The sequence below is a fragment of the Populus nigra genome, chromosome 12, assembly GCF_951802175.1.
Source record: "Populus nigra chromosome 12, ddPopNigr1.1, whole genome shotgun sequence".
NCBI classification, from domain to species: Eukaryota; Viridiplantae; Streptophyta; class Magnoliopsida; order Malpighiales; family Salicaceae; genus Populus; species Populus nigra.
Window position 1 is genome coordinate 13,414,874 of NC_084863.1, and position 25,820 is coordinate 13,440,693.

General features: G+C 29.0%; 2 protein-coding genes across 2 annotated transcripts; both read right to left on the reverse strand.

Moving 5' to 3' along the window:
• Positions 1-16,184: 16,184 nt before the first annotated feature.
• On the reverse strand, positions 16,185-17,812 carry LOC133668977 (trans-resveratrol di-O-methyltransferase-like). Its single transcript, XM_062088994.1, has 2 exons — positions 16,965-17,812; positions 16,185-16,611 (listed from the first exon to the last, which is right to left on the reverse strand). Exons 1-2 carry the CDS (start codon positions 17,721-17,723, stop codon positions 16,303-16,305), a joined length of 1,068 nt encoding a protein of 355 aa, XP_061944978.1. The 5' UTR covers positions 17,724-17,812; the 3' UTR covers positions 16,185-16,302.
• A 1,677-nt stretch (positions 17,813-19,489) lies between these two features.
• Positions 19,490-24,386, reverse strand: LOC133669470 (trans-resveratrol di-O-methyltransferase-like). The gene is made up of 2 exons (XM_062089627.1): positions 23,557-24,386; positions 19,490-19,936 (listed from the first exon to the last, which is right to left on the reverse strand). Exons 1-2 carry the CDS (start codon positions 24,313-24,315, stop codon positions 19,631-19,633), a joined length of 1,065 nt encoding a protein of 354 aa, XP_061945611.1. The 5' UTR covers positions 24,316-24,386; the 3' UTR covers positions 19,490-19,630.
• Positions 24,387-25,820: the final 1,434 nt, after the last annotated feature.

Genomic DNA, 25,820 nt, shown 5'->3' on the forward strand with positions numbered 1-25,820 from the left:
AAAAAAAAGTTTTTGGTTACTAAGAGACCTCACACATGCTGCTCGAACACGTTGCATGAACTAGCTACTTTTAAAAAGTTATATTAGGTTTGTTATATTAGGTTTGTGGCTGTTATAATATTAATTTTATTTCTAATTATAATATTTTTATGAGAATATTTTATCTTTTTTCAATTTAATAATTATCATTAACAAGAACCTTTTAAAAATATAATTTTGGATCATTGATCTGCAAATTTTGAAATATGTTGATAAAAATTGAATTTACTTTCAAAAACAATTATGCCTAGAAGCATTTTTAAAATTTTTCTTAAACATTAAATATTAAGATATTGAAAAATATAGAAAATAATTTAGAAAGATCCCATGTTTTGTTGAGGGATTCGAAAAAAGTCAAATAAACATGCTTAAACTTAGTATGATTGTCAAAGTATTTAACCGTAACATTGAAACAAGCTTTTAGAATAAAGATAATAATTTAATTGAATAACATCTCAAGCTATCAGGAAGATATAGTGATTTTTTTAAAATAATTATTTTATTAAATAAATAATAAATAATAAATAAATATTATTAAACACGATAAAAACTTGATGTAAAAACAATCCAAAATATGTGTATACATAGGGGTTCTATTATAGTTATTAAACCTGGATCGGTTTAGTGAATCAATTAAAGAATACATTAATTTGGTGGTTGAATCAATTTGGATATGGTAGAAGACCGGTAAGAGTAAACAAACTGTTAAACACGATCGACCTGCCAGATACCTCTTTTTTCATATTTTTTAGTTGATTATTAATTATTTTTAAAGTTCATTATATAAATATTAGAAAAATGTTTTATTTTTTCAATTTAGAATTTGAAGTACTTTAGTATATATATTATATGTTCATAAAAAAAAAAGTTATTTTTTTAATGTAAGATTTGAAAGTTTTTAATATATATACTTTATATTAATAAGAAAAAAGTTATGTTTTTTTAATGTAGGAATAAAAAAATTTATGTTTAAATACTTAAACTTAAAAGGATAATATAGTATCTTTTCAATGTAGAATAAATTTTTTTTGAAATAATCTTTTAAACTTTATTATTTATAATATATATAGTTTATATTTATAAGAATTATTTTTTAATTTTTTTTTATATAAATATTAAAACTTAAAAGGAAATAATTTTTTCAAGTTAATTCAAATTAAAATATATCAACCCAATACCCCTCGTCTTCGTCGGATCATCTCTAAGTCGGGTTCGATAAGGCTCCCATCACACAAAAACCATATTTTTATCGTGTTTCATCATTCGTGGTCATGGTTTGCTGGTTAGAAATTTGAGAATTATAAGGTTTGGATTTCAAAAACTTTGGAAAAGAATCTTATTAATTTCTCATAGAATACGACACACTTATCCTACCCTACGTAGAGCACAAAAATCACTTCTTGTCTGAGGTAAAGTTGCTTTGATTAAAAAAATAATATTTTTTTTTGTGGCCATAAGCTTGCCGATAAACTGCATTCAAATTTCAAAAAAAATTAATTTAAATATTTAAACTTAAAAAGATAATATAGTATTTTTTAGTGTAAAATAAAAAATATTTTAAAATAATCTTTTAAATTTTATTATTTATAATATGTATAGTTTATATTTATATAAATTGTTTTTTAATTTTTTATATAAATATTAAAACTTAAAAAGAAATTAATTTTTTGAAGTTGATATATGTCAACTGAAGACCCATTTTCTTAGTGGGATCAACTTTAGGTGTGGTTCGATAAGGTTCAGTCATCTGTGGTCCATGGTTTGGTGGTTAGAAATTTGAGAATTATGGAGGTTTGTCATCTTTATTTGGGAATAACATGTGCAAATATTTTCAGAACCGCACTAAAATTATAGTGCTAGGAATTGGAAAAAATCCGCTTGCTTCACAGAAAAATCAAAGCCTTGCCCCACACAGACAAGTTCTTTTTTCTTTCAGGACACCCCATGTTCATGAATCACAACGCCCTGCAGTTTCACAAGATTCAGACACTTGAAAGGCATGGTTTTCTGTTGAAGAATTCAACCATCTACTAATGGTCTGTCTTCTTTTCTTTTACACGTGAACTAACAAAAGAAAAATCCAGTGATCTTGTTCTCTTATTATATATATTTTTCTAAATATACTAGATCAATGTGAGAGATATATCTTCAAAATAAACAAACCAAACTTGTATGATATATATATATATAAACACCAAAATTACTATTCATCTCGATATTTGCTCTTGTCAATATTAGTTTTGAAGGTGTATAAATATGTAAATTCCGATGCATAATATTTCAATGGACTCTACCATCGGTGTTTCCGTCAAAAATTCCAAAACCTCCTATAAACTTTACAACGAAGTATGACCTAACATTGCTGATGGAAATGCCTACATATAAGTCAATTCCATTGATATTTCTATAAGAATGTCACATTTGTTTTGCGTTTTTTTTTTTTTGGTATAATCCCCAAAATTCATTTAGGATTATAATCTTAGATCTTAAAAAAAAATTGAGATAATTTCAACTTATTTTATATATATATATAATTTATTGAATTTGTATTCTTAAGAAAAAAAACCTACATTTTTACTTCAAAAAAATTTTAAAACTATTTGCAAAAGTGAATTAAATTTCCATTGGCATCTATGAAGAATTTCAGTTAAAAATACTATATTTCAAATTTTTAAAAGAGATTTTTGGTGAATACTAATAATCAAATCAATCAAACAGTTAATTTTTGTTAAAAACATGATAGTTCAAGTACAAGATTGATTATTTATTAAATTGATGGTTGATGTTTTAGAATGTGTTTGGTATATATTACGGTCAAATGTTATTTGTCATGTTTTTAATTTAATTATTTTTTTATTTAAAATTTTTTATAGTATTTTTGTATAGTTTGAATATGCGTTAAGAATAAATTTAAAAATATAAAAAAATTATTTTAATATATTTTAAAATATAATTATTGCCGTAATAACAAATAGGGTATAGCCATGTTCTGAATATATCACAATCCTAACAGGGTAAAAATGCCATTATATCCCAACTTGGCCATGAAAAGCAATAAATCACAAGATCTACAACTTTTATTCACCCACCTACGGTATTCAGCCAGAAGATTTCTTTTTATATATTTTATACTAAAATGGTATTTTTAACCATAGCTTGAAAATTAAACACAAAAGGGGATGTATTGATCTAGATTATTGTGTGATTTTCCACGGTACCTCATTCTTTTCATCAAAATTCTTTGTAGATAAAAGAGACTGCGAAGGTAGAATTTCAGAGCAAGGAATTAGGAGAGTATATTTATTAACTAAAAACACGAAAGAAATTGTGTTTTTACTATGAATCACATCATTATATAATAGAATTGTTTCGTTGTTTATCATTTTACTATTCATAAAGATATAAATCATTATGGATTGAAGCAATATAATGATATAATTATCTTTGCCAAAAAAACTTGCTAAGCATGCTATTGTGGGTAAGATTGTCTTTTCTATGGAATACATTTGGCATTGAAAGAATGGTTCATCCGGTTTATTTTGGGTGCAATATAGATACTGATTTGCCATTCAGGGCATAAAATTTTAACACTTGGGTTGGGGGCTTCTTTTGCCTTCTTAAGAAAAATAAACATGGCTGTCAAACCTCAGGCATTGGAGAATGGTATGGCTGTCAGACACTTGGCATTGGGGTTAGGCATGTCTGTCATACCCTAGGCGCTCGGGTCTGGCAAAGCAACCACACAATAGATGCTCGGGTCAGGCATGACTGTTAGATCCTAGCACCTTGGGTCTGGAACGTCATGGGACTGACAGGGGCACCAGAGCCATGTTAATTAGGTCAGGCAAGGGATGTCATACCAAGGAATTTGGGTTTGGCACCAATAGACCCAAGTAATGTGGGTCTGTCAAAACATCGTTTTGAACAAAACATGTTGCTTCATTTAAAAAAAATGACGCCAAAAAGCTTTTGTTTCAAAATCAGTCTTCAATTTTTGATTTGATCAATCAAGCTCTCTAATGCAACCATATTATTCGATAGTTTTACCCACATTTACCTATTATTTTTCCTATGTTTTATATATAAAATGCCTTAATATTTTTTGTTTTATGTTTTGAATGTATTTTTAGATGTAAGACTAAAAAAGAAGTAAATTGAAGATAATTGACAGATTTGATCTCCAATTGATGTTTTGTGCAAAACTTGAGCTCTAGTGGTTGAAATGAAGTGATTCTAGTGGCATTGAAAAGATAACATCCATTCCTTTCTATATATATATGGAAAGAAAAATAAAAAGAGAAAGAGAATGGAAATCGCAGACTTTAAAGACAAATCTCGCATTCTGCCAATATTGACCTTTGGCCATTCCGATTTGAATATCTTGAGCTAGAGTAGTTCAATTGATGCAAACTCAATTTTGTTGGATTCCTGACTCGAAGACCTATCCGCCTACTAAAGTTCACTAGAAAAAGATCTTATATGAGAGAGATATGAGTTTTCTAAGATGACATATTAATTCTACAAGTAGACAGGTTTTGTGAAGAAACAACTCCAAAATACTTTCCAAAGCATCCAAACAAACATCCAAGTCTTTATTTCGGCAATTTAGCTCCTCTAAGTCCAAAGTCATAGCTTGTAGATTTTATGCAAGGTTATTTTTTTTAAAAAAAAAATAGTTATTGCACTACTTAAATGTAAATTATCTACTTAAGAAAATACTATTTTGTAGAAAAGGGAAATTAGGGTTTCCTATCAAATAAAAAGAAAGAGAGAAAGGAAAGAGAGGGTCGGCCGGAAAGAGAAGAGAAAACACACCCTTCACTCCAAAAACCCGAAATCATGCATTCTTCTTTTCTTTTGATTAATTGTTCAATAGAGATACCAGGTTAAACTCTTTTTCTTGGTTGTAAGGACATAGAAACCTTTAAATTTTAAGAACTGTGAGATTTATTTTACCTTTTCTTTTCAGTTTATATGATGAATATGTTTATTTTCCTATGCTTATTTCCTGTTATTGTTTATTTTAATTGCTAGAGCGGACTTTAAGTTATTATTGTAAACAATGTATTGTTAAGTTTGCTATCAAAATCATAGTTGTGGTATATAAACTTGTGAAACAACTAAGTTTAATATTTGTAGTGGATATATGTTATTAATCTTATGGAAAATATTCGATCAAATCAAACATGTATTGCAAACAGTATATGCCTAGATTAATCAACTTATCTAGTTCTTAAGGCTGTCATTCCATTCAATTACTAGTGCAGACACTGGTTATTTGATGGTTAGGGTTAGTTACACTGCGGATCGGTTAACTAACTAACATTAAAGAAAAGATAAATATTCAGAATATAAAATGATGTATCATTTCAATGATTGGTTTTGATTTCCGTAGGTGGACGTCTACTTAAAACCAATGTTTATTCTCTTGATTGTTTTCTGATTTATTTAATTTAGCTTGAATATTTTATTCTATTGTAGCCTAGATAATCTCCAAACTCAAGACCCATTTTCTTAGTGGGATCAACTTTAAGTGTGGTTCGATAAGGTTCCTATCACACAAAAACCATATTCCTATCGTGTTCAGTCATCTGTGGTCCATGGTTTGGTGGTTAGAAATTTGAGAATTATGGAGATTTGTCATCTTTATTTGGGAATAACATGTGCAAATATTTTCAGAACCGCACTAAAATTATAGTGCGAGGAATTGGAAAAAATCCGCTTGCTTCACAGAAAAATCAAAGCCTTGCCCCACACAGACAAGTTCTTTTTTCTTTCAGGACACCCCATGTTCATGAATCACAACGCCCTGCAGTTTCACAAGATTCAGACACTTGAAAGGCATGGTTTTCTGTTGAAGAATTCAACCATCTACAAATGGTCTGTCTTCTTTTCTTTTACACGTGAACTAACAAAAGAAAAATCCAGTGATCTTTCTCTTATTATATATATTTTTCTAAATATACTAGATCAATGTGAGAGATATATCTTCAAAATAAACAAACCAAACTTGTATGATAAAAAAAACACCAAAATTACTATTTATCTTGATATTTGCTCTTGTCAATATTAGTTTTGAAGGTGTATAAATATGTAAATTCCGATGCATAATATTTCAATAGACTCTTCCATCGGTGTTTCCGTCAAAAATTCCAAAACCTCCTATAAACTTTACAACGAAGCATGACCTAACATTGCTGATGGAAATGCCTACATATAAGTCAATTCTATTGATATTTCTATAAGAATGTCACATTACACAAAAGGGGATGTATTGATCTAGATTATTGTGTGATTTTCCACGGTACCTCATTCTTTTCATCAAAATTCTTTGTAGATAAAAGAGACTGCAAAGGTAGAATTTCAGAGCAAGGAATTAGGAGAGTATATTTATTAACTAAAAACACGAAAGAAATTGTGTTTTTACTATGAATCACATCATTATATAATAGAATTGTTTCGTTGTTTATCATTTTACTATTCATAAAGATATAAATCATTATGGATTGGAGCAATGTAATGATATAATTATCTTTGCCATAGAAACTTGCTAAGCATGCTATTGTGGGTAAGATTGTCTTTTCTATGGAATACATTTGGCATTGAAAGAATGGTTCATCCGGTTTATTTTGGGTGCAATATAGATACTGATTTGCCATTCAGGGCATAAAATTTTAACACTTGGGTTGGGGGCTTCTTTTGCCTTCTTAAGAAAAATAAACATGGCTGTCAAACCTCAGGCATTGGAGAATGGTATGGCTGCCAGACACTTGGCATTGGGGTTAGGCATGTCTGCCATACCCTAGGCGCTCGGGTCTGGCAAAGCAACCACACAATAGATGCTCGGGTCAGGCATGACTGTTAGATCCTAGCACCTTGGGTCTGGAACGTCATGGGACTGACAGGGGCACCAGAGCCATGTTAATTAGGTCAGGCAAGGGATGTCATACCAAGGAATTTGGGTTTGGCACCAATAGACCCAAGTAATGTGGGTCTGTCAAAACGTCGTTTTGAACAAAACATGTTGCTTCATTTAAAAAAAATGACGCCAAAAAGCTTTTGTTTCAAAATTAGTCTTCAATTTTTGATTTGTTCAATCAAGCTCTCTAATGCAACTATATTATTCGATAGTTTTACCCACATTTACCTATTATTTTTCCTATATTTTATATATAAAATGCCTTGATATTTTTTGTTTTATGTTTTGAATGTATTTTTAGATGTAAGACTAAAAAAGAAGTAAATTGAAGATAATTCGCAGATTTGATCTCCAATTGATGTTTTGTGCAAAACTTGAGCTCTAGTGGTTGAAATGAAGTGATTCTAGTGGCATTGAAAAGATAACATCCATTCCTTTCTATATATATATGGAAAGAAAAATAAAAAGAGAAAGAGAATGGAAATTGCAGACTTCAAAGACAAATCTCGCATTCTGCCAATATTGACCTTTGGCCATTCCGATTTGAATATCTTGAGCTAGAGTAGTTCATTTGATGCAAACTCAATTTTGTTGGATTCCTGACTTGAAGACCTATCCGCCTACTAAAGTTCACTAGAAAAAGATCTCATATGAGAGATATGAGTTTTCTAAGATGACATATTAATTCTACAAGCAGATAGGTTTTGTGAAGAAACAACTCCAAAATACTTTCCAAAGCATCCAAACAAACATCCAAGTCTTTATTTCGGCAATTTAGCTCCTCTAAGTCCAAAGTCATAGCTTATAGATTTTATGCAAGATTATTTTTTAAAAAAAAAATAGTTATTGCACTACTTAAATGTAAATTATCTACTTAAGAAAATATTATTTTGTAGAAAAGGGAAATTAGGGTTTCCTATCAAATAAAAAGAAAGAGAGAAAGGAAAGAGAGGGTCGGCCAGAAAGAGAAGAGAAAACACACCCTTTACTCCAAAAACCCAAAATCATGCATTCTTCTTTTCTTTTGATTAATTGTTCAATAGAGATACCAGGTTAAGCTCTTTTTCTTGGTTGCAAGGACATAGAAACCTTTAAATTTCAAGAACTGTGAGATTTATTTTACCTTTTCTTTTCAGTTTATATGATGAATATATTTATTTTCCTATGCTTATTTCCTGTTATTGTTTATTTTAATTGCTAGAGCGGACTTTAAGTTATTATTGTAAACAATGTATTGTTAAGTTTGCTATCAAAATCATAGTTGTGGTAAATAAACTTGTGAAACAACTAAGTTTAATATTCGTAGTGGATATATGTTATTAATTTTATGGAAAATATTGGATCAAATCAAACATGTATTGCAAACAGTATATGCCTAGATTAATCAACTTATCTAGTTCTTAAGGTTGTCATTCAATTAAATTACTAGTGCAGACACTGGTTATTTGATGATTAGGGTTAGTTACACTGTGGATCAGTTAACTAACTAACATTAAAGAAAAGATAAATATTCAGAATATAAAATGATGTATCATTTCAATGATTGGTTTTGATTTCCGTAGGTGGACGTCTACCTAAAACCAAGGTTTATTCTCTTGATTGTTTTCTGATTTATTTAATTTAGCTTGAATATTTTATTCTATTGTAGCCTAGATAATCTCCAAACTCCCTCCTAAATTGTATATCGTCTAACATAAAAATCTGAACTAAATCTTCTTCATTGGATCAACCCCTTGCTTGCTCTATACTATATTGTTTATTTAAGTTAAGGTAATTAATTTCTATGACTACGACATCGCAACACCCTCAATTGAGATTTTGATTTTAAGAATCAATTCAAATGCATCCCTTTCAAATTCAAATGTCAGCCTTGAAGTTGGCCGCCTTTTTCACTTTGATTATTGATTTTGAATTTGTGCGTTTTGACCCTTAATTGATCAACAAACTTCCAATTTCTTCAATTTGGCTGTTAATTCGGTCAATTTCAGCCTCTATATTCACGTGCCTTTTTCTAGTTTGGTCCTTGGTTTTGCATTTCTTCAATCAAGTCTTTAATTGTCCATCAAACTTCAATATTTATGCAATTAAGCTCTTGATTTGACTAAATTAACTCTTAAAAATTTTAATTCGACCACTAAACTTTAATTTCTTCTAATTAAAGCATATATAGACTTAAAAATCAATTTTTCTTGCAATCAAACCATTCATAAACTCAATTAATCTTTCATTCAAATCTAATTGAGCCTTTAAACATCTGATTTTAGACTTTTCTTTCTCAAATTAAATTTTTTTTTTTCAATAGGGACTTGATCACTAAAAAATATACTATTAAATTTCAATCTTTGTATTTTTGAACTCCGTCAACCAATCTTTGGCTATTTTCTAGGCGCCCGTGTGTCTTCCTCTCACTACTATATATTTTTTGGGTTTTCTTTCGATAATTTTTATTCTTTTTTCTCTTTTTTATGTGGAGACCCAAAAATGGATAACAACATCTATCTAGTTTGAACACCACTTTTGTAATAGCCCGGCTGTATGACTTGATCAATTTTAAAAGATCCCAATATATTCTCTTAATTGAGGGAAATTTTTTTTCTACCAAAAATTCGGTAGAGTTTCATTTGTATTTAGGACATCCTAAGTTATCGACTACTAACAATTACTCAATCAACCCATCATCACAAGGTCCCATAATTCCGAACCTTATATCAAACATCATAATTCAACACCTCATACAATCCTTACAATTTATATATATCCTTACAATTCATATACATTTATCATATCATAAAATTTAAAAGAAAAAGGAATACTAACATGCAAAGAAAGCATTACAACATAATAAGTGTTCTTAAATATTTCAAAATGGTTAATTACAAGTTAACTAAAGTACTACATGCTAAGCTGAACTTTTATAAATACATCAAGGTTTACATAAAAGCATATTACATAAACGCATTAATTCCCTTTTATTTAAATTAAATATTTGCATATGTTTGATAAAGTAGAGACCTAAACTAATGATCTCTCTGGATATTTGATGGACTTGTTACATAAATAAACATACCATTATATTGATAAAAGAAATATATACTTGTTCATGTAATGTATATGAATGAAGTATTAATTTTTTATCGAATCCATAGGAATTCTAACAGACAACTTATATTTTGCTTGTAAACCTTTTAAACTCAATTAACACTCATTTGCATATTCTTAATTTGAATACTCTTATTTACTTGCTTGAACCAGGTGACCTTGCAAAGTCTAATCTTGTGTCATCTGCGTTGTAGTGCCACATCAAAGCCACCACGTGCCGCCACAATAGGAAGATGACGGTGCTACACTTCTAACGACATAATGAAAGAGAGTTTTTGGCTACCAGGAGGCCTCATCCATGGTGCTCGAACACGTTGCACGCACTAGCTACTTTTAAAAAATTATATTAGGTTGTGGCTGTTATAATATCAATTTTGTTCCTAATTATAATAATTTAAGAGAATATTTTATCTTTTTTAATTTAATAATTATCATTAATAGGAACCTTTTAAAAATATAATTTTGGAGAATTTGATCTGCAATATTTGAAATATGCTGATGAAAATTGAATTTACTTTCAAAAACAATTATGTCTAGAAGCATTTTCAAATTTTTTCTTAATCATTAAATATTAAGATATTGAAAAATATAGAAAATAATTTAGAATGATCCCAAGTTTTGTTGAGGGATTCGAAAAAAGTTAAATAAATTTATATGCTTAAACTTAGTATGATTGTCAAAGTATTTAAGCGTAACATCGAAACAAGCTTTTAGAATAAAGATAATAATTTAATTGAATAACATCTCAAGCTATCCGGAAGATATAGTGATTTTTATTTAAATAATTATTTTATTAAATAAATAATAAATAATAAATAATAAATAAATATTATTAAACATGATAAAAACTTGATGTAAAAACAATCCAAAATATATGTGTATATAGAGGAGGGGGGGTTCTATTATAATTATTAAACCTGGACCGGTTTGGTTGGTCAATCCAGGACCCGATTAATTTAGTGGCTGAATCAATCCGGATAAAATAAAAGACCGGGGATAGCAAAAAAAACTAGTTAAACCCGGTCGACCCGCCAGATCTCCCTTAATTTTTTCATATTTTTTAGTTGGTTATTAACTATTTTCAAAGTTCACTATATAAATACTAGAAGAATAGTTTATTTTTTCAATGTAAGATTTGAAGTCTTTTAGTGTATATATTCTATGTTCACAAAAAATAAGGTTATTATTTCAATGTAGGATTTGAGACCCTTTAATATATATATTTTATGTTCACAAGAAAAAAGTTATGTTTTTTCAATGTAGAATAAAAAAAAATTGGTTTAAATACTTAAATTCAAAAGGATAATATAGTATCTTTTCAATGTAGGATAAAAAATATTTTGAAATAATCTTTTAAATTTTATTATTTACAACATGTATAGTTTATATTTACATAAATTATTTTTTAATTTTTTATATAAATATTAAAACTTAAAAAGAAATTAATTTTTTGAAGTTGATATATGTCAACTCAAGACCCATTTTCCTAGTGGGATCAACTTTAGGTGTGGTTCGATAAGGTTCCTATCACACAAAAACCATATTCCTATCGTGTTCAGTCATTCGTGGTCCATGGCTTGATGGTTAGAAATTTGAGAATAATGGAGGTTTGTCATCTTTATTTGGGAATAACATGTGCAAATATTTTCAGAACCGCACTAAAATTATATATTTAAATTCATATGATCTTCTTAGAGCTAAAAAAATATATATATAATTTCAGCTTATTTATATATATAATTTATTGAATTTGTATTCTTAAAAAAAGCCACATTTTTACTTCAAAAAGTTATAAAACTAATTGTAAGAGTGAATTAAATTGTCATTGGCATCTATAAAGAATTTCAGTTAAAAATACTAAATTTCAAATCTTTAAAAGATATTTTTGGACAATACTAATAATCAAATCAAACAAACAGCTTGTATTCGTTAAAAACATGTTGGTTCAAATACAAGTTTAATCATTTATCAAATTGACATTGAAGATATTGAATGCTTTATTACTTATTTGATATTGCAGTTAAAATGTTGTGTATCAAAAATTTAATTTAAATTTTTTTCTTTAAGATTTTTTTACAGTATTTTTGAATTATTTTAATGTATATTTAAAATAATTTTATAACTTAAAAAAATTATTTTAATATACTTTTAAATAAAAATATATTTTTAAAAATAATCATTATTATAATACCAATACACTCTTAATATATCCCAACTTGCCCATGAAAAGCAATAAATCACAGGATCGATAATTTTTGTTAACCCACCTACCGTATTTGGTATCTTCAATGTATTTTTTATATATTTTATACTAAAATGGTATTTTTCAAACATAGCCTGACAAATAAACACAAAAAGGGATGAATTGTGTGATTTTCCACAGTACCTCATTCTTTTCGTCAAATTTCTTTGTAGATATGAGAGACTGCAGAGGTAGAATTTCAATGCGAGAGATCAGAGGAGAATATATTTATTAACTAAAAAATAAAGGAGATTGTGTTTTTAATGTAAATCACTACATAAAACATTATTTATCATAATAGTTTTTTATTCTATATTTTAGTTTTTTTTTAATTTTATCCTTAAATATTTAGATTATTATGATTAGCTTTTTATAAGACTATTTCAATCTCATGATCTATGAAGATACAAGATGTAATAAATAGTCGAAAAACAAAAATATAAATCTAAATACAAGATGTAGATTTATAATTAAAAATATAAAATAAGTAAAAAAGTTATATTAACCCCATTAACTTTCTAAACATGTAACTCAAATTATTAGACCTGAAGTACCTAACTGACAAAACTTTAAAGTATAATCCATAATCAATCAAATTTTAAAGGATAGAATTGGAAAGGAAAATTAAACTGTAAAAAAAAGATTCAAAATAAAAAAATAAATAGTAATTAGAAAAACAAGGATCACCATTGAAATACAACTATTTTTTTCTCTTAATAAATTCAACATTGACTTTAGATTAATATTCAGAATAATAAGGATTTATTTGTTGATAATTTATCATTTTTGGCGAATTATGTGTTGGTTCAAAATTGATCATGTTTCTTAATTAATATTTTCATTTTCCTATGTAAAATTGATCATGTTTCTTAATTAATATTTTCATTTTCCTATGTAAATTAATATTTTATTTTACATGATAGAAATAAAAATAATATTCTAATCAATGGATACGAAACAAGTTCTTAGTGAAATGATCTGCGAGACACTTTTAGTTACACCATTAGGCTTGTTTAAGCCCCCGTTTGATATTGTATTTTAAATAGAATTAGGCAAAATTTAAATATATTTTTTTATATTATAATGTATTTCTGAGTTAAAAAAAAACAATCACTACTATACTCTCAAATACTGCTAACTAAGGTAGGGGTTTGGAAGGATATGATTGCCGAGGGCATCCCCAGATTTGATGACTTACTCAACGCATGATGGCTTTTGTGAAGTTCATCAAGAGGAAAAGGTGACGCAATAGCTTCATACAAGGTATTATAAGTCTTGTCGAAGTCTAGAACAAGCCACCAATAACTGGCATTTGTTTCTTGTATGGTAGATAATTTAACTCTTAATTGATCATTATTTACTTGTGCTAAATAAGTCTTTCAAATATGATTGTTTAAAAAATTTAAGGGGCAAATGATGAAATTTTTTTTAAAAAAACTAGTATGTATATTGCACACGTCAGCATTTCAATCATTTTGGTTTGCCTAAAAACTAGAAATCGATAGCTATTTAGCCCTAAATAGCAAAAAACCTTTAATTGCAGACCCTGGCCCTACCCTTACTGACCTCATTTTGTCCAATCTTATACCAACACACACATTTATGTATTTTTAAGTTTCCAGGTTGTCCACACAAACTTTCCATGAGTGCATATTATGTTCTATGCACGAGTTGCTTTATCTATCTAATCTTAACATCATTTTTTCTAGCTAATGGTTATTTTTTAGTATTTAAAAAAATTACCAATAATCTGATTATGGATCATTTGAAAGCAATAGAAAAGGTACTCAAATATTTGGAGTACATATTGGACTATGGACAATATTGTGTTAGTTACCTTAGAGTACTAGAAGGGTATAATGATGCATGTTAGATATCTAATACTAAGGATTCAAAATCCACTAGCGGATATGTCTTCATACTTGGTGAAGTAATTATGTCCTAAAACTCCTCTTAGAAAAAAATTATATCATAAAATACATGATAGAATCAAAGTTTATTATTCTTGATAAAAATGAAGAGGTAATCGAGAGGCTTTGAAATTGCTTAAAGGATATTCTATGCTGGCCAAATCAGTACCAGTAATTTATGTTCATTGCAACAGCCAGTCTTGAGTTGGAAGCAATATATAATGCTCAATCTAGACATATATATTATTGACATAATACCATTAATTAAATACTTGTAATCAAATAAAATTATTTTCATTGACTATGAAAATCCAAAGTAAAATATTGCAAACCCATTGACCAAAGATTTATTGATAGATCTTATGTATAATTCATTAAAGGGTATAGGTTTAAAAACTTTAAAAATAAAAAGAGTGTAATGATGGTAACAACAACTAGTTTATTAGAGATGTCAAAATCCACGTTCAAATAGAAAACTAAGTCATATAATATTTTCGGTAGCATTAAAAAATTATTATTTCCTTTTTATTCCTATAATGAAATAGGTGGTAGATGCAGTGTGATAAAAGGGTGAGTTGTGCTCTTATTTATTTTTATATATTGGTATACCAAGTAGAGTATAAATGAATACTCTTAATGAAAAATCACATATATAAGTTAGAAATATGGTCATTTCTTTGAGAATTTTAATGAAGGAAAATTTCTATAAAACATCCATAAATCCAGGATTTGTTTAGTGCCAAAATAAACATAATAATGAAAGCCAAAGTAAATATCTAGGTAGAAAACTATGTGAATATTATTGTTTTGGTTTACACAAAAGGTTGGAAGTTTAAGACATCGCATTCTCTATTTAATCGAGTAAATTTAATAGTTTTTCACTAAGAAATATTCAAAGTTAAAAGAAACCTATCTTGATATGATGATCTACCAAATTAGTATCTCTCTATAAATTTTCATGTCTTTTATACTACCCGGGTAATTTTCATTCATATAAAGGATTGTTGAAATTTGTTCTAATAAATCATGATTAAAAGGCATATCTAAGGTCAAATTGAAAGTAGAGTCCACTCATTTTTAAGGTCAAATCTTTATTAAAAAGTGGAGTCCAACAAAACTTCATTCATATAAAACATTAATATGATTAAAATAAGTTATAGGTGAATGAGAAATTGATACCACAGAACTATTGGTTGACATGTTTTGATATCACATATATATATATATATATATATATATATATATATATATATATATATATATATATATATATATATATAATGGGATGTTGAAGAGTCAAAAAAATGTCTTAGCAAAGTAGTATGGCTTTAACCCACAAACGCCTGATTTGAAGGTTTCAAGTCCTTAGTCTTGGTTTTGGGTTATTTTTTGCTAACATATTTTGATCTTGAATTTGGGTTTATTATAAAATAACATTTTGGCTCATAAATAATTATTTTTTGCTAGCCCATTGTTTTGTCCAATCCAACCCATGAATCTAATCATTTTTCTTTAATAAGAGTTTCTTTAAATCCTATTAGTTTTCTCAACTCAGAATCATCAAATTTAAAGCTAAAACATTTAGGTTTAATTTTTATTTTATGACGGTCAATCAAAGTTAATAATACTGGAAATCAATTCTAGTAATCATTCTTTATCAGTTTTAATTCCAAAATCCATTATAAAAAAAAAGGTGAATGAAGAGTTTCTGCATTGTTTATCTTGATTTTATATATTCTTCCTCACCGTAGTTTTTAAAGTTATCTCTGCACTTTTTGAACTTTGTTTTTCGTTCTAATCTAGAGTTTAGACTCAATTTTATTAAGAAATAATTGAGTCTAAATAAGATGTTGTTGTTGTTGTTGGAATCTTAAAATATATATTGTAAACATTTTAGTTGCAATAAGTGAGGAATAATAAAACATTAAAAATAAAGAATTTATTATGACGACGACAACAACAACAACAACAACAATAGCACCAGCAACAGTAGCAATTTTATTATTTTACACAAATATTATTTCGGACAAAACCATAATATCATGAATTTTCACACTTATGCATTACAAAAGCAAAACATTACTAAGATCTTATCAAGGATAAAGCTCAATGAGAGCTCTTGTGCCTAGCACAGGGTGTATCTTATAATTGAGGAAACCAGCATCAAAGAAGAGCTTAGCCCACTCCTTTTCATTTCTCTCCATGCCACCAACAACCACCATCATTTGTAGATCAAAAAACAGCTGCGTTTCAATTGACCCCTCATCTCCATTCAGGTTCTCTCTCACCATATCTATAATTATCACCTTCCCAGCTTTCTGCTGTCCCTTGCTCATAATTGCTTGTTTGCATCGTTTAAGTATTTTCACGCAGTCTTCATCACTCCAGTCATGCAGTATCCACTGTTTGTCATTAGCCATAAGATATGTAGCATGAATAAATGAAGACGGGAAAAAAAAATCCTAAAGAAAATAGAAAACATAAGATGCATATATATAGAAACTCCGTAGTGTAGATTTTTGGGTTAGAGATGATGTCCATCTTTGAATATAAATCTTCATATGCATGTGTTCGCAGAGGTCAGGAATGGAATAGTTTATATATATGTCAAAATATAAGCTCAAGGATGGACGTGTGTATATAAGCACCTCTCAAACAAAAACTAATGAAAGACGTTTATATATATATATATATATATATATATGCAAATTTAATATATAGTGTTGGTAGAAGAATATTGTTGAAATTAATTTACCTTGAGTAAAATTGCATCTGCTGGAGGAACTGCCTGAAACATATCTCCCCCTACATACTTCAACTTTTTGCTGCCTTGCAAGTCAGATACCACATGGGGGAGATCAAACACAGTGCAGTCCATGTGGGGAAATGCTTCAGCAATGCCCTTGGCCATAGTTCCTAAGCCTCCCCCTACATCCACCAAAGAATTCACCCCCTCAAAGATGCCTTTACATTTGCTTACAACCACCTTACTAACTAGTATGTTATCACTAGCCATGGCATCATTAAAGAGATTGTTGATTCTTGGATCTTGGCCAGCGTACTCCCAAAGTGTCCTTTCATGGGCAACACTAAATGCGGTGGCTTCCTCATTTTGGAACCATGTGCTCAAGCAATCATGGGGTTTTGTCAGAACTGGATCGAGCAACATAAATAAAAGAGGTCTCATACTCAGGGGGTTATCCTTGAGGAGGAGACGAGTGGATTGGGTAAGGGAATAGGCTTCTTGGTTGAGATTTTGCTGGGAAAAGAAACCGGAGTGCACGAGAATACGCATAAGGCGGTGGACATATTGAGCTTTTGATGGGTGGATCGGTAGGGCAGAAACAAGCTCCGAGAGGGTCATGGGTTTGCCATGTTTTTGGATCACATCTGGTATGCCTAGTTGAACGGCACATTTCAGAGTCATGGAGTTTATGAAGCAGAATATATGATTCCACACATGAGTTTGAGCTTGAAGCTGCTCACCAGCACTTTCCTCGTTAATCAACTCCATTGATTTCAAGTAGCTAGTACATATGCTAGTGAATGTTGTGATACCTCAAAATACTATTATCTCGTCATATTTATAGGAGTGAAACTTACTGTAAGCTCGGAGAAGGCTTAATTTCTCAACTGTATCCTATAAAAAAATTGATATGTGGCTCTCACATATTTGAATATAGTATTTTAAAATCCTGTCGTGTTCAGTCATGTGGCCCGTTCCAGGTCAGAAGATTTCACAGGATCGACAACTTTTGTTGACCCACCTACCGTATTTGGCCAGAAGATTTTTTTATATATTTTTTATACTAAAATGGTATTTTCAGCCACAGCTCGACAAATAAACGCAAAAAGGGATAAATTGTGTGATTTTCCACGGTAACTCATTCTTTTCATCAGAATTCTTTTTAGATATAAGAAATTGCAGAGGTAGAATTTCAATGCGAGAGATTAGTGAGAGTATATTTATTAACTAAAAACAAAAAGAAATTGTTTTTTTTTTTGAATCACGTAATAAAACACTATTTAATATAATAATTTTATTATTTTTTATTTTTTATTTTTTATTTAAATATTTTCTAATTTCATCATTAAATATTTAGATTATTAGAAATTGAGTTTCTTAATTTGTTATGATTAATTTTTTATGAAGTCATTTCAATCTCATGATCTGTACAGGTTAACCCGGTTAATTTGAGTTTTTTTTTTAATTGACATTTTCTATTTAACCCTTTAAAATTTAGTTGATTGTGAATTGAGCTTTATTATTTATTTCGGTTTGCTTTCTATGAGATTATCTTAATCTCATGACACGGGTTTTGTAAATTAACCCGGGTAAACTTGGTTTGTTTATTGTGTTCTTTTTTGTATTGATTTTTTTTAATTTCATCATTCATCAATAGGTTAATTGAAAATTGAACTTCATAATTTATTTTGATTTATTTTCTATGAGATTATGTTAGTCTCATAGACTAGGGTCACAAGTATAACAGATTAACCTGAATTGACTCGAGTTATTTTTACAGTTTATTTTCTATAAGGTTATTTTAATTTCATGAATAGGATCATAAGTTTGGTGAATTAACCCAATTTAATTTAAATTGTTTTATTTGTGTCCTCTTTTCAATTGATTTTTTTTAATTCTATTTTGCAACATTGAGTTGATTAAGAATTAAATTTTATAATTTATCTGATTTACTTTGTTATTCTAGTTTCATGACTTAGGTCATGAGTTTAACAAGTTAACGCAGGTCATTTTTTATCTCTTGTTAAAATATATGTTTTTTAATTTTATCTACATTTGGTTAATTAAAAATTAAATTTTATAATTTATTTAGATATGTTTCATATTAAATTATCATTATCTTATAACTTAAGTTTCAAATTCTTTTAAGTTCACTGTACATATTCACAAAAATTTGAACACTTGGCAGTAATATTAAACTAGAGAACTTCTATTTAAACATAAAAACATAGTAACAGATTGCATGAAATCTATCCGTGGGCAATATTGCTATGCATCTTAGGTCCTCTAAAGGTTATCTGATTTGATTTGAAACCACGATATACGCATATCTACCATTTTTGTTGGAGTTTCCTTATCTTGTTGAACTATCATGCATCTTCTGTTGAATTTGTTGCCATTGAAACTCCTTCATCCTCTAATGTCTCTCCAGTAGAACAACCTTTAGGGATTAAGTCACGAGCAGTTGGCAAGACAAAGTGTTGCTATAAATCCTAGGAAATTAATAAAACATATTTATTTGCACCAGATAGAACTACATATAAAACTCCGTGGAATTCATATATGGCTAAACTTTAGTACACAAGGTATAAAATCCATACCTAATATCATGAATGATCAAAATAATCATTTTAAGAAAAAAAGAAAAGAAAAGGAGAAGACGAAATAAGAGCTTATCAAGGATGAAGCTCAATGAGAGCTCTTGTGCCAAGCACGTTATGTATCTTATAGCTGACGAAACCTGCATCAAAGAAGAGCTTAGCCCACTCCATTTCATTTCTTTCTAGGCCAGTAACAGTCACCATCATTTCTAGATCCCAAAGCAGCTGCGTTTCATTTGACTCGTCGCCGTTTTGGCTCCCTCTCACTATGTCTATGATTATCACCTTCCCAGCTTTCTGCTGGCCCTTACTCATAATTGCATGTTTGCATTGCTTTAGTATTTTCCCGCAGTCTTCATCATTCCAGTCATGCAGTGTCCACTGTTCATCATTTTTCATGATTAAAGACATATTTTAGTTACAAAATAAACTAAAAAACTATTCAGGTTTGACAATACATGCCTTGTTCATCAAGATTCATTAAATTGCTCACGTCATTGTTCATAACTATTTTTACTTTTTTAGGTCCATATGTAGTTTTTTGTTCTTTGTGCTTCGGTCATTGCAATTTATTAATTTCTTCTGTTTTTTCATCCTTAAAAATTATGTAATCATGATTTTATATCTTGAAATGTGTTTGATTTTATATGTTGAAATGTGTTTCTTTATGCATGCTCTCACATGTATATAACAGAGTTTATTCTTGCATTACATCACAAACCGCTATTACAAAATAGAATTATAAGTTACTGTTAACAAAATTAAAAAAATAAAGACAAAAAAAAAGAGTTGTCCTTTCATTTACATTGTTCAAGAGGCAAGAATTTCTACATTTTGATCCCTTTTGTTTTCAAAATATACATTTCAATCATAAAACTTTTTTTATATTATATTTCAGTCCCTAACAGTTGAGGGATGAGAGAGAGAGCCATCAAAATAGAAAGGAGAGAGAGTTTTTGGTCAACCCTGTTTTGGCCACACACAAAAATATTGATCATAGTGTCAATGAGTTTATTTAGAAAAGAAAAGTTGATTGAAAATAATTTGACCCTTTAATCATGTTGAAACAAATAGTTCAGAATTCAAAAAGTTTGTTTAATCTTAGGTTCTTAGTTTGATTAAAGTGTGTGTGTGTTGAAAATAAAGTTATAGAGGTTTTTAAGATTTTTTTTTGGTAAAAATATGTTAAATTTAGATTTTAGGAATCAAAAAACTTGAACCCTGATTTTTTTTTTATTACTAGATGTAACTAAAAAGTGTTACAATGGACAATCAGTCATTTTTCTAGATAGGCATGCAGTGTTAGCCTTCCAAGCCTAAGAGTGTCAGGCCCAAAGTTGTCAAAAATGCTTTTTTGACACGACACGAAATATACAATATAAACTCAGATCGTAAACTCGAATTGTAAAATAATAAAATCCTAAGAAAAATATTTTAATTAATTATATATTGATAATTTCAGTCAAGTAATAAATAATAATATAACACAATTAAAATAAAAGTGAAATAAACAATACAAATGTTCAAACATCTTAAAATTCATAATTCAAATAAAAATTCATACTTGGTTTAAATAACTTAAAAATACGAAAAGAAAAAAATAAGATTGAACAACTATGTTTTATTGATAGAGTTTCAGAGCATTTTCTAGGGGATAGGTCTTGAAACACACTGCAAACAACTAAGTGAGATAATACAACATTCTAAGATATATCACCAACTTTAAAAAAAAATTAACAGAGATCAATATAGTGAACCCGTGACAATGAGAACAAAAATGTACAAAATGACATCAATTTAATCTTATGCCACCTCACCTTCCACCTTTTTTATATTAGTAACAAGTTCTAAAAATAATGTCCAAATATCCCACCAAGCAAGACATGTATTTCAAGTTCTCTCTGAGTTTTTGTCGTCTCTCTTTGTAGTTAACAAATTGTTAGTCTAAAACACAGTATTTCTCTCTATATAAGTATTTCTATCTCTTATTTTACTCCTTTGATTCCTCACCATCTACCTTTGTTTTGCCATGGTTTCGATCCTCCGATTATGCCTTCCCGACCTAAAATACAGTATAAGGCTTTCTCATACTCAAGATTCTCTAATGCTAGTGTTAGTCTGCTAAAATTGAAAAATTGAGATTTGAGCAAAGAGGAAAGGGGAGACTAGGAAATGGGGACTATATAGTGGAGTGTTAGGGGACTCGGACAAGGAGGTAGTAAACTTTTTAACTTTTATGGGTTAAAACTCGAAATCGATCAAACTCGTAAAATCGATCCGATTTTACCGAGTTTGACCGATTTTGACCGAGTTTGACCGATTTCGAGTTTTAACCCGATTTGACACGTTATATACATGTTGACTCGTAAAATCGTAAGATTTAAGAGTCAACTCGCGATTTTAACAACTTTAGTCAGACCTATATTTTGAAAGGCCAAACACTAGCATGCTTCATTCTCGTAAAGCCTAGTCGCACCTAGGCTTCATTCTCGTGGCCCATTAACTTTTTGTTTCTTTTCTATTTATTTTTCTATTTATACTTAAAATAAAATAATTTTTAAATAAATAATACAATAATATTTAAAAGATCATGAAACCAACTATAAAGAATGAAATTGAAAAAAAAATTAATGTAAAAATGGATATAAAAGAAGGACCGATATCAATTCAGGTTAACCTTTCAACTCGTAATCAAAGTTATAAGGCTAGTATAAACCTAACGAAAAAAATCATGAAGCCTAATTTTGAATCAACCATATGTTAAAGGATGAAATTAAAAAAAAATTAATTTTAAGACAGAACTTAAAGCAAAAAATAAAAATTAAAATAATAAGAATTAAAATTAACCCACCTTTAATTTTTTATTTGACCAACATGAATTTCAAGAAGAGAAGAGAGAATAGAGGGGATAAGGAAAAAAACAATGTCAACGCCTATAAGCTACTAGATACAACATGCATTATCCCAATGAAAAGCCTATGGTGCGACGCTTTAGAAGACAAGATGGAAGATTGTTTTTGGCCAACAAAGAAGCTCGCACACACCCACTTGAATGCAATGGGCCTCCTTCACATGATGGTGTGTATTGTGTAGTTAGCCTACCTAATCACCATAGTTCACTATAATTTTTTTAGTTTCAATTTTGGTTCCTCAAAATCTAATTATTTTACATCAATGTAATTTCATTTTATATTTCCTAACTGATCATAAATCAAGGGTCGGGATTCTTAATACATTGCAAGAACCCTATATCTAGGGGGGAAAAACAAACTACAAATTCAAGTCTTAAATAAAATCAATGTGAATGGATTGAATTAAAAAAAATAACCCAAAAAATAAAATAAACTCATCCCCTGACTATACGACTATACAAATCTCCCTGATATTAACCAAAAAAAAAAAGATTGAATTGTCTAATCTCAAATTCGGTCCATAAAATCTAATTTTTTAAAATAAATGAAAAAATTATTTTTATTTTGCAAAACTGGGTATCAACGAGTGACATAATATTTCTCCAACATCTCAAGATTCTCATACGCAGGCATGAAAAATAAATCACCAAGATCAATTGCAAATTAAAGAAATGTTAAAGGACCAAATAAGAAAAATAATAAATTGAGGTACTAAAGTGTAAAAAATCACAGGAATCACAAAGAGAGACATTGTTCAATGAACAATGAGTGAATAACTAAGCTCTTTTCAAAAAAAATTACAATAATTTTCGAATGTTAATTAGGCGTATAATTGATGAATTCATGGACCAAATCAGCACTTAGGTTATTTGTAGACTTTTGACCTTCATTATAATATTATTTAGAAATACTCAAATTTGCAAGTTTTTTTTTTAATAGTTTTTTATGTTTTCTTTTGTAATTTCTTTAGTGCTAAATAACCCTCGTCAACATGTTATGTGCTGCGTTAATTCGTTTTTGTTAATGAAAGGTAAGCATATGCAAACTTACAATACTGCTAATTAGTACATGAAAACAGCAAAAATTTACCTTGAGTAAAATTACATCTGCAGGAGGAACTGCCTCAAACATATCCCCTCCAACATACTTCAAGTTTTTGCTGCCTTGCAAGTCAGAAACCACACGCGGGAGATCAAACACAGTGCAGTCCATGTGCGGAAATGCTTCTGCGATGCCCTTGGCCATGGTTCCTGAGCCTCCCCCGACATCCACCAAGGAATCCACCCCATCAAAGATGCCTTTGCATTGGCTTAAAACCAGCTTGCTAGCCAGTATGCTATCACTAGCCATGGCTTCATTAAAGAGATTGCTGAGCCTTGGATCTTGGCCAGCGTACTCCCAAAGTGTCCTTTCATGGGCAACACTAAATGCGGTGGCTTCATCATTTTGGAACCAAGTGCTCAAGCAATCATGGGGTTTTGTCAGAACTGGATCGAGCAACATAAGTAAAAGAGGTCTCATACTCAAGGGGTTATCCTTGAGGAGGAGACGAGTGGATTGGGTAAGGGAATAGGCTTCTTGGTTGAGATTTTGCTGGGAAAAGAAACCGGAGTGCACGAGAATACGCATAAGGCGGTGGACATATTGAGCTTTTGATGGGTGGATCGGTAGGGCAGAAACAAGCTCCGAGAGGGTCATGGGTTTGCCATGTCTTTGGATCACATCTGGGATGCCTAGTTGAACGGCACATTTCAGAGTCATGGAGTTTATGAAGTTGAATATATGATTCCACACATGAGTTTGAGCTTGAAGCAGCTCACCAGCACTTTCCTCGTTAATCAATTCCATTGATTTTTAGTATGCAACTGTTGTGATACCTCAAAGGACAATTACCTACCTCTCCATGTATATATAGCAGAGATGGCTTAAATTCTCAACTTCGTACAATAAGAATTCAATAAAGAAATTCAGGTAATTAATAATATAATTAAAAAAACATTAACAATAAAAAAATAGTAAAAGAAAACATTTTATCCATGAAGTCATTAATTAATTAATTAATTTTTATTTATCTTCAAATTTTATATGCATCTTAATAACAACAAGAAATTGGGCAAGGGTACAATAAGCATATACCGCACGAAACGAGCAGTGGCAGATGATCAAGAGAACAAACATTTATAAAGTCAGGCAAAAATACATGGAATATAATAATAATATAATATAGCTAAGACTTGAAAGCCACCAACTCCACTATAGCTAGGGCTTGACACACCACCCATAAGATAAGACAGCGGAATGACAGACCCATGGCAACGTTGTAAAAAAAAAAAAAAAACAAATTTACCATTAAAATTTTATAATTTTAGGATTGTGTATCTAACATGTGAAATCAAATTAAAACTTAAAAATTAATAAAATTAATCATTAAACTCAGTAAAATTAATAAAATCAAAAAAATTTTATAAGTTTGAAAAACATATAAAATTATGCATTCTGGTAATATATACCTTAATATTTTCATTATTTAAAATTTATATTTTGCAAAACTTGTACAATTTGTAATTAAGGGCTTGATTTTGACTATAATTGTTATAATTTTTTTAATGATACAAGTTATTTGTGGATTTCATTTCTGTAAAATTAAAATATATATTCATTCTTTATAATTTCTTATATAAACTATTAACATATCAATTGATATATTACTCTATTTTAGCTGATAAATATAAAGAATAAAAGTTGTAAATTGGCATGTTTTCCTTAGAGTAATTAATGTTAAATGGTCTATCAAAATTTAAAGAGACTCGTTTATTTTAAATGACGAAGTAAGTAGGTCGATTTGTCCAAAAAATTAAAGAATCAATGTTAATAAAATAAAGATGTTTGGAATTTTTTATTGTTTATTTTAATTATGTTATATTGTTAATTACTACTTGATTGAAATTGTTAATATATAATTAGTTAAAATATTTTACTTATAATTTTATAATTTGAGTTTATATTTTAAATTTATATTGTATATTCTGTATCGTGTCAAAAATATTTTTGACAATTTTAGCCTATAGTGTAAAGTACCTGTTAATTACTTGGAAAGTTCAGCCACCCAATCCTGTTTAGAAAAACTTTAAAAAAATACTGAAATATTTTAAGTTAATTTTTTAAAATAATTTTAGATTTTTTTTATATGTTGATATAAAAAATAAATTTTAAAAATAAAAAAATGTAATTTTAATTTATTTTTAAATAAAAAATATATATTTTTTAAAATAACTATCAAAGTAATAAATACACTCTACGACCTGCGACCCATCCACTACTCTCGAGTCAATTTAAAACCGCGTGTTACTGTC